The 15,407-nt window shown below is 38.0% G+C and overlaps 1 protein-coding gene across 1 annotated transcript; it reads right to left on the minus strand.

The window, feature by feature from the left end:
* Positions 1-205: 205 nt before the first annotated feature.
* Positions 206-1,246, minus strand: LOC112742692 (uncharacterized). Its single transcript, XM_025791926.1, has one exon. The coding sequence runs from the start codon at positions 1,244-1,246 to the stop codon at positions 206-208; it is 1,041 nt and encodes a 346-aa protein (XP_025647711.1).
* Positions 1,247-15,407: the final 14,161 nt, after the last annotated feature.

Here is a 15,407-nt window from a genome sequence, read left to right on the forward strand (position 1 = left end):
AGTGCTCACACACTTGGGGACTTATCCCCACTAGATCCGCCAAACTCCACCCTATTGCCCTTTTGTTCTTCCTCAAAACACATAGCAACTTCTCTTCTTGTTGAGGATTTAGTTCCCTTGCTATGATCATTGGAAACTTGTGGGCTTCATCAAGGTATGAGTACTTTAGGTGGGGTGGTAATGGCTTCAATTCTAGCTTTTGCTCTTAGCTTGTCACTTGAACTTCTTCACTTGGATCTTCACTATTTCCTTCAATCATATGTTTCTCTTCTAGCTTTGCATAATGCACTTCCGCCACAATGTTGTCAATTAGATCACACCAGAATATGGAATGGTTCTCCGGTGGGTGTCTTATTGCCTCTTCTAGGCTAAAACTTACAACTCTCCCATTTATCTCGAATGAGTAGGTTCCCGAATGGGCATCCAACTTGAATCTAGAAGTCCTCAAAAACGGCCTCCCAAGTAGGATATATGACGCCCTCTCAGATTCAGTTGGTGGCATCTCGATGATATGGAAATCAATTGGAAATATCAAGCCCTTGATGTTGACCAACACATCTTTCGCAATACCCGACACGGTTATTATGCTCTTGTCCGCCAAGACAAACCTAGCCGCCGACCGCTTCAACGGTGGGAGCTTCAATAGATGATAAACGGAAAGCGACATAATGCTAACGCATGCACCAAGGTCGCACATACAATCAACGAATTGGACTCCATCAATGACGCAAGAAACTAAACAAGGACCCGGATCAACGCACTTTTCCGGAATGGATCCCATCAAAGCCGAAATGGAACTACCCAATGGAATGGTTTCCAACTCATGAATTCTATCTTTGTTCATATACAAGTCCTTAAGAAATTTCGCATATTTAGGCACTTGATGTATAGAATCAAAGAGGGGGATAGTTACCTCCACTCTCTTGAACATCTTTACCATTGTTGGGTCAAGTTTCACACGCTTTTTAGCCTTTCTTGCCAATGTAGGAAATGGAATTGGTTGAGCCACTTCCTCCAAGATTTGCTCCTTTCTAGGGACTTCACTCCTTGGTTGAGGGTCTTCATCTTTAACTATTACATGTGACTCCTCCTCTTCTTCAATTTCTTCTATCTCAACTCCATCTTCCCCTTGAGCAACTTTCATTGGACTAGGTGCCTTTGAATCCCTTTCCTTCAATTGAGTTCCGGACCTCAAGGTTATGGCGTTGATGCCACCTTTAGGGTTGGGTAAAGGTTGAGAGGGCATGGCACTAGAGGTTGAGGCTTGAGGAGTGGGAATAGAAGGTGGCTCTATGCGAGCAATGAGAGCTTGGAGAGTGGAAGTGAGACCATTGAGACTTGAGTTGAGTGTGTGAAGAAACTGAAGATTGATGGTTTAGAGGTTATAGTAAACTCTCGTTGCAAGTATAGTTACTAAACCAAGCAATCAACCTTTCTTACAAAAGTTTTGGTTGTCACAAGTAACAAACCCCTTTAAAATTGATAACCAAGTATTTAAACCTCGGGTCGTCTTCTCAAGGAATTGCAGGAAAGTATATTCTTATTATTGGTTATGAGTCTTGTAAATTGGGGGTTTTGAAAGTAATAAACCAGTATGTTAAATGATAAGAAAAATAAAATAGTAAAAATAAACTCTTGCAAGGTATTAGTATTGGAAGTCCTATCCTTATTAATTGTGATGAGAAATGGATTTTAATCCCACTTTGTTAACCTCTAACTATGAAGGTAAATCAAGTGGATTAATTAGCTTAATCCTCAGGTCCTAGTCAATTCCTATGGAAAGACTAGAGTTATTGGAGCAACTTCCAATTTCAACCACTGCTTTATTTGACCACTCAAGCGTTACCAATTACTTAAGCAAAGCCAAAAGGAGGAAAATATCTAAATTAAATTAAAAGCATCAATATAAAAAAAGCAAAGCAATCTTAAATCTGAAAATACCTCAAATAATATTAATTAAGAAAATCATAACATGAATGGTTCATAAGCCAAATTGAAAAGATAAATAACAATTAAAGTAATAGAATAAAAGTAGAAACTAAATTAAAGGAACATTGAACCTGAGAAGAAGTTGAAATTCTAAATCCTAATATAAATCCTAATCCTAATACTAAGAGAGGGGAAAGAACCTCTCTCTCTAAAAACTACATCTAATACTAAAAATTATGAATTTTGAGCTTGTTCTTCTGAATGAATGGATTCCCCCACTTTATAACCTCTAATCTGTGTTTTCTGGGCCGAAAACTGGGTCGAAAACAGCCCAGAAATCGCTGGAGAAGAAATCTACCACGCTGATTTCCGTCATTGCGACGCGTTCGCGTCGCCTAGCGTCAAGGCAACTATCGCATATTATATATTAAATCGAAGCCCCGGATGTTAGCTTTTCAACGCAACTGGAACCGCGTCGTTTGGACCTCTGTAGCTCATGTTATGACCGTTTTAGTGCGAGAGGGTCAGGCTGACAGCTTTGCAATTTCTCCAACTTCTTGTATTCCTTCCACTTTTGCATGCTTCCTTTCCATCCTCTGAGCCATTCCTGCCCTGTAATCTCTGAAATCACTTAACACACATATCAAGGCATCTAATGGTAATAAGAGAGGATTAAACATAGGGAACTTAAGGCCAAAGAAGTATGTTTTCAATCAAAGCACATAATTAGGAAGGCAAATGTGAAACCATGCAAATAGTATGAATAAGTGGGTAAAGAGTTGATAAAAACCACTCAATTGAGCACAAGATAAACCATAAAATAGTGGTTTATCAACCTCCCCACACTTAAACATTAGCATGTCCTCATGCTAAGCTCAAGAGAACTAAAAGAGTGAAAGGGAATGGTAAAATGTATGAAATGCAATCCTATCTATATGAATGTAACTACATGCAAAATGTTTCTACCTACTTGGTTAAAAGTAAATAAATCTTTTAAGAACAAATATGAACTGTATTTCACTAATTCAAAAATTGAAGTACAAGTAAACTTGCAAGAAGAAAATAGCTCATGAAAGCCGAGAACAAAGAATCGAGCATTGAACCCTCACTGGAAGTGTATGCACTCTAATCACTCAAGTGTTTTAGGTTCGATTCTCTCAATTCTCTACTAACCTTGCTTTCCAAGGCTTGCTCTTCATCTAACAATCAACATAAATTTAATGCACAAATACACATATCAAGAGGTCTTTTAAGGGTTGTAATGGAGTTAGGGTCAAGGTAGGATTGTATTTGGCCAAGTGGACTAAAATCTGAATCCTTAATTAACTTAAACTTTCCACCTAACTTTAGACAATCCATGTAATCATAATACCACATCTAATTGTCCATTAACCATGTTTTCCATATATTCATGCATTCTAATTTCAAGTACAGTACATATGCATTGCTTTCACCACGTACTTTGGGGCATTTGTCCCCTTTTTACTTAATTGCTCTTTTTTTCTTTTCTTTTTTTTTTCACTTTTTTTTATATATATTTTTTCTTTTCTTTTTATTTTTCTCAATGCATATGATTAAATTATTGGATGCATGAATTATGTCCTAACCATTTTTTTTTCACATTTTCATAAAATTCTAACATACTCAATTCTCAAACCAAATGTTTCCAAATTCAACATCCCCACACTTAATTCATGAGCACTCTCACTAGTTTAAGCTAACCAAGGATTCAAATTAAGGACATTATTATTTTCCGCTTAGAGTTAATGATGTGCTAAAGTAAAGAACAATGGGGTATAATAGGCTCAACATTGGTTTGCAAAGAATAATGAAAGGGTAAGGCCATATGGGTATGTAAGCTTAGTGAAACAAAGGCCTCAATTATGTAAGTGTATGCATACATCAAACTATGGAAATATAGAATTAAGCAAGACAAAGATCACAATTTTAGAGAGAAAAACACATACCAAAAATAAAAATATTGGTTGGTAAAATGCAACCAATTCAAATAGGCTCAAAAATCTCACAGGTTTTGTGTGTTCGAGCTCTAAAGCATGTTCCAGTATAATATTTCTTCAAACAAGTGTAACATTAAATTTTATTCAAATTAGTGAAATGCTCTAAAAGGTTTCTTGAAAAAGAAAATATTACTTCAACCAAGTAGTAAAATATGCACAAAATCAAATAATCATGCAATCAAACATGCAAATGCAACAACTAATAAGGAAAGTAAACCATTGGTGTTGAGATAGAAGAGTAACTAACCCATGGAGATCGGTATCGACCTCCCCACACTTAAAGATTGTACCGTCCTCGGTGCATGCTAAGATGTGCAAGTGGATGGGGGTTGTGGTTCCTCAGTTGGGGCTCTTTTTGTTCCTTTTCTTGCCGGCGGTTTGGGAGTAGCTTTCTCGTTACCCTTCTTGGTGGCCATCCTGAAAAGGGAAAAAGAAAGTAACTTTTAAAGCTAAGGGTTAGAGCAAGAGAGTGGGAAAGGTGGTAATCAATGCACAATAAAGGAGAATGACGTTAACACATGGTCATGACTACATGTGAAAAGTTCATCAATGGAAATATGGCAAGTGCATGTGATGACAATTAAATGCAAGATGTTTATTGGCATGCTGGCAAAGGCATGAGTAGCATAGATCAAGCATTCAATGTCCAAGTTAGATTACCAAGTCTTTCCAAATAACAACATGTTTGTAATAACAATTATATTTAATCAATAAAATATAGAAAAGGGTTTTATGAAAAGCAAGCATTTAGAGTAGTAGATAGAAAAAAATCGAAAAATAGTGCACAATGCCATACGGGCTTTTTCACAACACATAGCAAGCATGGTAAATAAGCTATTGAAAGTATTAAATTGAGCATGCAAGCAACCCTTTAAAAAGTAATATATAATTATCAAACAATTCCTTTAATAATCCACAGGCAAAGTAAATAAATTTCTAACACCAATGAAAATGATGCAATGAATGAAGGTATGCAAATAAATTAAATAAAATAGAATGGAAGAGAAAGAAAATAAGAAAGGAAGAAGAAAGAAATAAGAAAAGATAAAAAATAAGGATTTGGAAAAGAAAAATATAAGATATTTTGGCAGATTTGGATGAGCTGTGCGGCGCGAGCGACGCGGACGCGTGGGGCACGCGGTCGCGCGACTTGCGCTTATTCGGATTGACGCGGTCGCGTTAGTCACGCGGTCGCGTGACTCGTTTATGCTACTGGCGCGAGGGCAGCCTCGCACTCGCACAACTCTCTGTTCGAAATCTTATTTTGCCAAATTTCGGGTGACGCGATCACGTGGGTCATGCGATCGCGTGGGTCATGCGATCGCGTGAGTGGCCAATATTGGGATATGACGCGGTCGCGTCGGTCACGCGGTCGTGTCGTAGGACTTGTGCGTTTAGCACCAGTCCATCACCACTCCAGCACAACTTTCGGTCAAGCACCCTTTTCACGTCGATATTCAGGTCACGCGGCTGCGTGGGTGACGCGGTCGCGTGGGAGGCCAATGTTCCCACCTGACGCGGACGCGTCAGCGACGCTGCCGTGTCGCGTGCAGGCTTTTTTTTTTATGCAGTATGCAGAGTGCAAAATGATATAGATATTACGAGTAATTCCAGGTTCAATGAAATAAAATAAAATAAAAACAAACAACACGAAATAAAAATGAAAAAGAAACGATCATACCATGGTGGGTTGTCTCCCACCTAGCACTTTTAGTTAAAGTCCTTAAGTTGGACATTTGATGAGCTTCCTGTTATGGTGGCTTATGCTTGAACTCATCCAGGAATCTCCACCAATGTTTGTGATTCCAATATCGTCCGGGATCCCAAACAAGGCATGTAAAGCCCTTGAGTAGTTTTAAACAGGTTCTCAGGCTTCCAGTGTGCTGAATGTCAGAACAGACTCCAGGATCCCAAACTTTGCTTTTACACCCGTCTTTGTGTTGATCATCACGACTCCATCCGGGTGGTTCAGCCTTAGAATTCTTACTGAAGCATCCAAACAACTTCCCAGACCCATTCAATTGAGCTCTACACCAACCTTTGCATTTAAACTTAAAGCTTCCAACCATAATGAACCTTGCGGGACAATTCTTACCACTGACCATCTTCCTTTTACTCTTAATGCCACAAAGAGCTCTAAGTTGACCATCCGTCTCCAGTAGCCCATATTCAATTGGAATTAGAAAGCTAAGGGATATGAATTTTACCCACTTGAATGTTGTGAAGGATGATGGCAACTTAGGGGGAGGTATTTCTAACGAATTTGCAAGCTCCACTCCCTTGTACTCTTCTCTGACAACTTCCACCTCCTTGTAAGCTTCTTCAATTTCAACCTCTTCCTCTTGGTAGCTTTCTTCCAATTCAATCTCCTCTTCACTGCTTTCCAAGGGTATGGGAAGTTGCGCTTCTGCTTCTTGAATCTCCATATCTTGATCGACCTCTTCCAAGTCCTTAACCATGACATGCCTTGGAGGTTGTACACCCTCCTCAACATCAAATGCAACTGTCTTGGAAGGAGGCTCTATGTCTTAACTTTCCCATGGAGGTTCAGCATCTCGCAAGTCTTCAACTACTTCTTCCTCTTCAATAATTACTGCTTTGTCCAGTAGTTTTAATATAAAATTGTACCCATCCTTGATGATTTTCTTTCCATGACAACTCCTTTCAACTATTCTTTCATCTTCAAGGGTCTCTCCTATCTCCACATTTTGGGGCTCCTCTTGCTCTAAGACAAAATCAGACTCCTCCTTGATGTCTTCCTTCACTAATTCTTCAACCACTCCTTCGACTTCAAGGGTCTTTACTACCTTCACCTTTAGGGCCTCCTCTAGCTCCTTATGAAGTATGGATTCGCGAAGATGATCCCTTTTCTCTTGTTCCATGTCAATAGAATCATTGGGATCATGTTGCTCTTGGATTGATGGATGTGGGTGCTCTTCCATGGATGGTGGTGATGGGATGGAGAGATCATTATGTGGTTGAAAAGGAAGTACACTAGAGCTTGAGGGTTGATTGTTGAAGGTATTTGGTAGTCCGATTTGGGCGACGAGAGCTTGTATAGTAGAGTTTAGATTGGTAAGTGCTTTCTCCATGGAGGTTTGGGGTGGATAGGAGGGTTCATTTATTGGGAGAAAGGGTTCATGGTAGGAAGGTGGTTCATCTTGATAATGATAAGGAGATGGTGTATATTGAGGTGGTGGTTCATGAGAGTAGTTGTGTTGGAATGGGGGTGGTTCTGTGTATGGTTCATTTGGCTCATAAGGTGGTTGGTATGGTGGATACGGGTTAGGGTCATATGGAGGTGAATGGTGGAAAGGGGCATGTGAGTATGGTGGTCCAAAGCTATTTTGAGGAGGTGGTTCATTGGCATATGATGGAGCTTACTGGTAACTACAAGGGGGTCGACCATATCTATTGTCTTGGCATGTATTGTAGGATGGTCGTTGTCCATGGTATCTTGGAAGGTGATGTTGCCGAAAGGGTTGATCAGATCCTCGTGGCTCCTTCCATCTCTGATTATTTTGACCTTGATGCATGTTCCTGTTATAATTTCCATTCCCTGCAACAGTATTGGGACCAAACTCAAAGCGATGGGGGTGAGAACTCATAATAGCAAATAAAAATTAAAAACAAAAATAAAAATAAATTTAAATTAAAAGGTTATTGAAATTTAAATTTTGAATTTGAAAATTAAATTTTGAATTTTAAATTTTGAAATTTGAAATTTGAATTTTGAATTTTGAATTTTGAATTTTGAAATTTGAAAATTTTTAAAATTGAATTTTTAAATTTTGAAAGTTGAATTTTGAAAAAGTCAACTATATAAGATAAAAATTTGAAAAAGGTTTAAATTTTGAAAAGGTTTGATTTTTAAAATTTTAAATTTAAAATTTTAAATTTGGATTTTGAATTTTGGAATTTAAATATTAAAATTTGAAATTTGATTTTGAAATAAGATAAGATAAGATTTTGAAAAAGATATGATTTTTGAAAAAGATTTGAATTTTGAAATTTGAGATTTGAATTTTTAATTTTTAAATTTGAATTTTGAAAATTGAAATTTGAATTTTGAAATTTGAGTTTTAAATTTTGAATTTTTTTTTTAATTTAATGAGGAAAGAGAAAAACAATAAAATGACACCAAACTTAAAATTTTTAGATCAAAACGAAGAAAACAACTAAGAACAACTTGAAGGTTAAGATGAACACGAAGAACAACTTGAAGATCAAGATGAACACCAAGAACAAATTTTTTTTGAAAAATTTTTAATAACTAAATAAAAATCAATAACCTCTTAATTTATGAAAAAGCAAAAATAAAAACAAAAATAAAAACAAATAAACAAGTAAAAAGCAAATATTTACAATAACCAATAATAAGGCACACGTTTGCAATTCCCCGGCAACGGCGCCATTTTGAAGAAACTGAAGATTGATGGTTTAGAGGTTATAGTAAACTCTCGTTACAAGTATAGTTACTAAACCAAGCAATCAACCTTTCTTACAAAAGTTTTAGTTGTCACAAGTAACAAACCCCTTTAAAATTGATAACCGAGTATTTAAACCTCGGGTCGTCTTCTCAAGGAATTGCAAGGAAGTATGTTCTTATTATTGGTTATGAGTCTTGTAAATTGGGGGTTTTGAAAGTAAGAAACCAGTATGTTAAATGATAAGAAAAATAAAATAGTAAAAATAAACTCTTGGCAAGGTATTGGTATTGGAAGTCCTATCCTTATCAACTGTGATGAGAATTGGATTTTAATCCCACTTTGTTAACCTCTAACTATGAAGTAAATCAAGTGGATTAATTAGCTTAATCCTCAGGTCCTAGTCAATTCCTATGGAAAGACTAGAGTTATTGGAGCAACTCCCAATTTCAATCACTGCTTTATTTGACAACTCAAGCGTTACCAATTACTTAACCAAAGCCAAAAGGAGGAAACTATCAAAATTAAATTAAAAGCATCAATATAAATAAAGCAAAGCAATCTTAAATCTGAAAATACCTCAAATAATATTAATTAAGAAAATCATAACATGAATGGTTCATAAGCCAAATTGAAAAGATAAATAACAATTAAAGTGATAGAATAAAAGTAGAAAATAAATTAAAGGAGCATTGAACCTGAGAAGAAGTTGAAATTCTAAATCCTAATATAAATCCTAATCCTAATCCTAATCCTAAGAGAGAGGAGAGAACCTCTCTCTCTAAAAACTACATCTAATCCTAAAAATTATGAATTGTGAGCTTCTTCTTATGAATAAATGGATTCCCCCACTTTATAGCCTCTAATTTGTGTTTTCTGGGCCGAAAACTGGGTCAAAAACAGCCCAGAAATCGCTAGAGAAGAAATCTGCCACGCTGATTTTCGTCATTGCGACGCGTCCGTGTGGAGCACGCGTTCGCGTTGTCTAGCGTCAGGGCAACTATGGCATATTATATATCAAGTCGAAGCCCCGGACGTTAGCTTTCCAACGCAACTAAAACCGCGTCGTTTGGACCTCTGTAGCTTAACTTATGACCGTTTTAGTGCGAGAGGGTCAGGCTGATAACTTTGCAATTTCTCCAACTTCTTGTATTCCTTCCACTTTTGTATGCTTCCTTTCCATCCTCTGAGCCATTCCTGCCCTGTAATATCTGAAATCACTTAACACACATATCAAGGCATCTAATGGTAATAAGAGAGGATTAAACATAGGGAACTTAAGGCGAAAGAAGCATGTTTTCAATCAAAGCACATAATTAGGAAGGCAAATGTGAAACCATGCAAATAGTATGAATAAGTGGGTAAAGAGTTGATAAAAACCACTCAATTGAGCACAAGATAAACTATAAAATAGTGGTTTATCAGTGTGTTTTGAGTTTTTTTTGTCCTTGGAGTATGGACCGGAGTGTGTCATCTTGATTTGGAGATGTGGAAGGGTAAGTAATTTGTGGTGCTTGGGGTTGGTTGGTTGGAAGAGGTTGTCTATGAGGTGGTATGCAGGTTTGATAGTTCCTTCCTTGATTTGGTTGTTGGTTTGGAGGGTTTTTTGAATAGCGGTTTTTTGAAGTGTTGTTGTTCTATCTTTAGTTGCCCCCATTGTCCCTTCCTCCTTGTTGATAATTATCCCGCCAACTTTAGTTGGAGCTATCCCTCCTACCTTGATTGGAGTTGTTACTCCCTTGGCTATAGTTGACTCCTTGTTGGGGGTACCCTTGGTTATGGTATCCTTGATTAGAACGTTCATAGTAGGGGCGATCATAAAGGTTGTGGGTAGCCGCTAGAGTGTTATCTTCTTGGAGACTTGGACATTCGTCCGTGTAGTGGGAGTAGCATGAGCAAATGACACACACTCTTTGGGGGACCAATTGTTGACATTGTTGGTTTTGAGGAGAAGGTTGTTGTTGAGATGGAGGTTGTTGTTGATTTACTTGGAGTTGCTTTAGAAGGCTTATCATTTCACAAAAGGTCTTAGTAAGGGTAGTGGTCTCACCACTAGAAGAAACTTCATTTACGGCCTTTGGACAGTTGACTCTCCGTCTAGCATGTTGAGTGGACTCGGCCAAGTCAGTAATGAGTTACCATGCCTCCTCCGCCATCCTATATTTTGACAAAGAATCGTTGCTTGAAGCACCAACAAATTCTTATCTTGCTCCCTCATGCCTTGGCACACATAACTAAGCAAGACTTGAGTGTCAATCATATGGTTGGGACATGAATCAAGAAGTTTGTGAAACCGTTCCCAATATTCTTACAAAGTTTCCATCTCGCCTTGTACAATGCATGAGATCTCCTTTCTTAGCTTGTCCGTCATTTCCACGGGCATGAACTTATCAAGGAATTCTCTCCTAGGCAAATCCCAATCGGACACAACATCACTAGGTAAGGTATAGAACCACTCCTTGACTCTTTCCTCAAGAGAGAAGGGAAAGGCAAACAACCATATAGCTACTTCATCGGATCCTTCTCGCCTAGTAGTCGAGCATACACCATGAAAATCCTTGAGGTGTCTAATTGAATCTTGTGCGGGAAGTCCATGGAACTTTGGTAAGAGATTGATGAGAGCGGTCTTGAGTTCAAAGTTTGCATTCAAGTTGGGATGAAGCACATGTAGAGGTTGGAGAACAAAATCCGGTGCAATCGCTTCCTTGAGAGTAACTCTCCTTGGAGCGGTCATGTTGTCAAAACCTAGATCAAAAGAAAAACTATTAGTAGTATCAACGGAAGAGTAATTGGTGCCTTCATTGGATGACGATGATATGGTTGGTGAATTGGTAAAAACCTTTTCACCTTTCTCAAAAACTAACCGCCTCTGAGCTTGCCTAATATGAAGCAAGGTTCTTTCAATTTCCGAATCAAAGGGTGCTAAGCTCGGATTTGGTAGTGAACGCGTCATACAATGAAGGAGATAAGAAACTCATGACATCAATTGGTATCTAAGCAAAGACTAATCCTAACTAACAATCAAATAAGCAAACAATCAATTAAGAGAGAAATGCAAGTATGAACATATCAACATATTCACACTAACCAATAGAATGGCACACATAAGCAAGTCCCCAGCAACGGCGCCATTTTGATGAACGTTAATATTCATATGCCGGTTAGAAACTAGTGATGAATCCGATCGTGAGTATAGTCTAACCAACACGCGAATACCGCATCAAACAATTCTAAAATCTATGACCGAGAGTATTGATCCCGGGTCGTTCTCCCTAGGAATTGCTTTAGAATGTGCATCATTGATTAGAAAAGCTTTCATGGTTTTGAGAATTGGTGCAAGAATTCCAACTAGCAAGGCAATCAACAATTAATTGAAATAAAAGCCTTGGCCAAGGGTAAGCATTGGAAGTTCCATCATTATAGTTTCCTTCAATTTTGATAAGAATTGATTGTTGCTTCACTTAGTTAACCCCCTAACAATGGAGGAAAGTCAAGTGAGAGTAACCAACTTGAGTCACAAGTCCTAGTCTCACCCTAGGGAATTCCAGCTTTAGTGCACTCCAAGTAAATTAGCAATTCTCAATTCATAATCTACAATTGATATCAACTATTCAAGTGTCTCCAATAACTCAACCCCTAAGCCAAATAAGAGAAATCTACTCCATAGCTAAGGTTGTCATTATCACAAACAATTGGTAGGCAATTATAGAAAACATGATGCAATTGAGAGAAGAGAATTGAATTAAAGCTATCTAATCCAAACAATCATCAACAATCAAACAATTGAATGAAACATCAATTCATTAATCCACATTCAAAGTAACAAAATGAACCAAATCTAGATCTAAGAAATTGAACCAAAAGAACATTAATTAAGAGTAGAAGAAGAGTAGATCTACACTTGTAGCAAAACAAAAAGTCAATTAGCAATGGATCTCACCAAGAATTCCAAGGAAACTTGCAATGGAGGATGAAAACCTAGAGAGAAGTTGGAGCTTCCCTCTCTAGAAATAAAATGTAACTAACTTCCTAAAAATATCTAGCCTTATGACTAATTGTCCTAGCACTCCTAATCCTTGGTCTTCTTAAGCTTTTTCCTCCAAAATCTGCTCCAAAACAGGGCTTGGGAACCCCCTGAAATCGCTCGGCACGTGTTTCATTTAAAAACTCATGTGCGCACATCGACGCGTATGCGCACTGCACGCGTACGCGTCCTTGGGCTCTTTTGCGATCTGCGCGCAGGTGTACGGTGCGCGCGAGCGTCATAAGGGATATGGCCCAGCCATATAGGCACGTCGGCTCCTCACTCGGCTCCACTGCGCTGGCTCTGGATGAAAGCATCCATGCGTACGCGCATGGTGCGCGTGCGCGTGCATGTGGAAATTCCAATTCTTTAATTTGTTCCATGCTCCTTCCATTCATGCATGCTTCCTTCATTCCTCTTAGCCATTTTTGTCCTGTAACTTCTGAAATCACTCAACAAACGGATCAAGGCATCTAATGGTAATTGAGGAGGATTACAATGTATCAATTTTGATGCAAAAGAAGCACATTTTCATCTATGAGGAAAAATGAGAAAGAGACACAAAATCATGCAGTTTTATATGAATAAGTGTGGAAGATCATTGATAAAACCCTTAGATTCTATGCATGATAAACCCTAAAAATGGGGTTTATCAGAGGGAAGCTTAGGTTAATCAAAGATTCAAATTCTAATCTACTTACCCATATACATCCTACCTTGACCCTAGCCCCCATTACAACCTGTGGGAAAGCCCTCATGATATGTGTATGCATGCATGAAATAATTGTTGATTGTTAGATGAAAAACAAATCTTGAAAAGCATGATTAGGGGAGAATTGAGTGAATCAACCCCATACACTTGAGTGACAAGAGCGGATACACATCCGGTGAGGGTTCGATTGCTCAATTACATGTTTTCACCATGATCATCTTTCCTTGCAAGTTTGTGAATTATTTTAATAACTCAAGTCAATTGTGGGTTTGATTTGATTATGATTGCTTTAGCCCCTATGCTTACATATGTTTTTTTGGAAGTTGATTTATTTTGATCAAGTACTTGCATCCATTTAGATAGTTGCATTTAGATAGGTTGCATATAGTTTATTTGCATTGAATAAAAGATGATACCCTTTGTCTCTTTCTTGGTTTAGCATAAGGACATGCTTAGTTTAAGTGTGGGAAAGTTTGATAAACCCCAATTTTGTGGTTTATCTTGTGCTTAGTTTAGGGGATTTTATCAACTTTTCTGACATTTATTCAATGAAATAGCATGATTTTGTAATTCTCCCTTAATTTGTGCTTAAGTGTAAAAACATGCTTTTTAGGCCTTTAGTTTGCTAGTTTTAATTTACCTTTGATTCTACTAGAGGCCTTGATGTGTTTGTTAGTGAATTCAGGTTGAAAAGGGCTAGGAATGGATCAAAGGAGTGAAGAGAAAAGCATAAAAATGGAGAATTCATGGAAAATCAAGGATTTGGAGTGCATTAATCGATGCGCACACATGGCACGACGTGCACGCGTGGAAACGAGGTCGCTTGGCATTGCGTACGCGTGGAAAGTAAAAACGCTAGGGGCGATTGACGATGCCCAAATGCACATGTTTGGATTTTCACACTAAAAGTAGAATTTGTCCATTGCAAGTATAGTCCAAACCCAACAATTGAACATCAATCAAATAATAAATTCAATACAAAATAATCGAGAGTATTTAGCTCCCGGGTCGTCTTCCCTATGAGTTGTAATTAAGTGTACAATTATTGGCTATGAGAGAGAGAGAGCATGGGGGATTGGAAATGAAAGCAAGTGGCATGAAATGTAAATAGCAAGAAGGTAACTTGGCATGCAAGGAATGTAAATGGCAACTCTTGGCAAGAATTGGGTAATCTAGGCTTCCTATCCTAGTTGTGGACCACAAACATGGCAATTGTGTGGAAGCAATACAAACTAGTCAATCCTCCTTGAGAATTAGTCAAAAGGTGTAATTGATCTCAATCCATAAGTCCTAGTCAACTCACTAATTACTTAGTGAAAGACTAGCGTCAATGGAAACCAAACCAATTAACCATTCGCACACAATGCGGAATGGACATCCACAACTCAATTCCATCCAAACATCCAATTTCTCAACCAAGAGTGTGAAAATTAAACATGCAAGCGCAAAAGCCAACCCACGTATGCGGGTCACCGACGCGTACGTATCATTTGAGATTTTCACATCCACACGTAGGCGTCGACGACGCATGCGCGTCGCCTCAGAATTTTGATTGCCTAGTATTACGAACAGAGAGTTAGGCTGGAATTATGCTGGAATCGTGCCTCTCGCATGACGAGTAGTCACGCGTACGCGTGACCGACGCTCACGCGTCACTTTTTATTTTAGGCAGTCCACGCGTACGCGTGAGCGACACTTACACGTCACAGGCCTGATTATCTTTTCATGCACACGCGTGATGTATGCGCGCGCGTCACGTCGCGTTCTCTTTTCATCTCTTCTTCTTTCTTTCTCATCTATTTCTTCTTTCTTCTCCCTTTCTTACTTCCTTCTTCTTCATTTCTTTAACTTCTCATCCTTATTCTTTTTTACTTATTGCATTTGCATACTTTCATTCGTTGCATTTCAACTTTGTACATGTTTTTATTTTCTTTTCTAAGTTTCTTATTATCCCATTGGTGTCAACTGTTCTTATTCAACTGTTGCATCTTTCTTGCATTATTTTGGTGCTTAGTGACTTGTTTTATGTTGTTGGGTGACATTATTGATAAATTAATGCTAACCCTTTATGATACTTGTATTCCTTTGCATTGATATAAACTTATATTATTTCTCATGATCCACTCTCTCTTCCTCATTGTTGCATTTCCTGCACTATTGATATGCCATGTGCCTATATTGTCTTCTCACTTATATGTTGTAGCTACCATGTAGTAGAGAACCTCATTATTATTTGGCATTAGCCCACCCATATTTTATTTTTTTTATATCTTTGTTTGTGGGTTATTCTTCTTCAT

The sequence above is a fragment of the Arachis hypogaea genome, chromosome 14 (assembly GCF_003086295.3).
Source record: "Arachis hypogaea cultivar Tifrunner chromosome 14, arahy.Tifrunner.gnm2.J5K5, whole genome shotgun sequence".
NCBI lineage: Eukaryota > Viridiplantae > Streptophyta > Magnoliopsida > Fabales > Fabaceae > Arachis > Arachis hypogaea.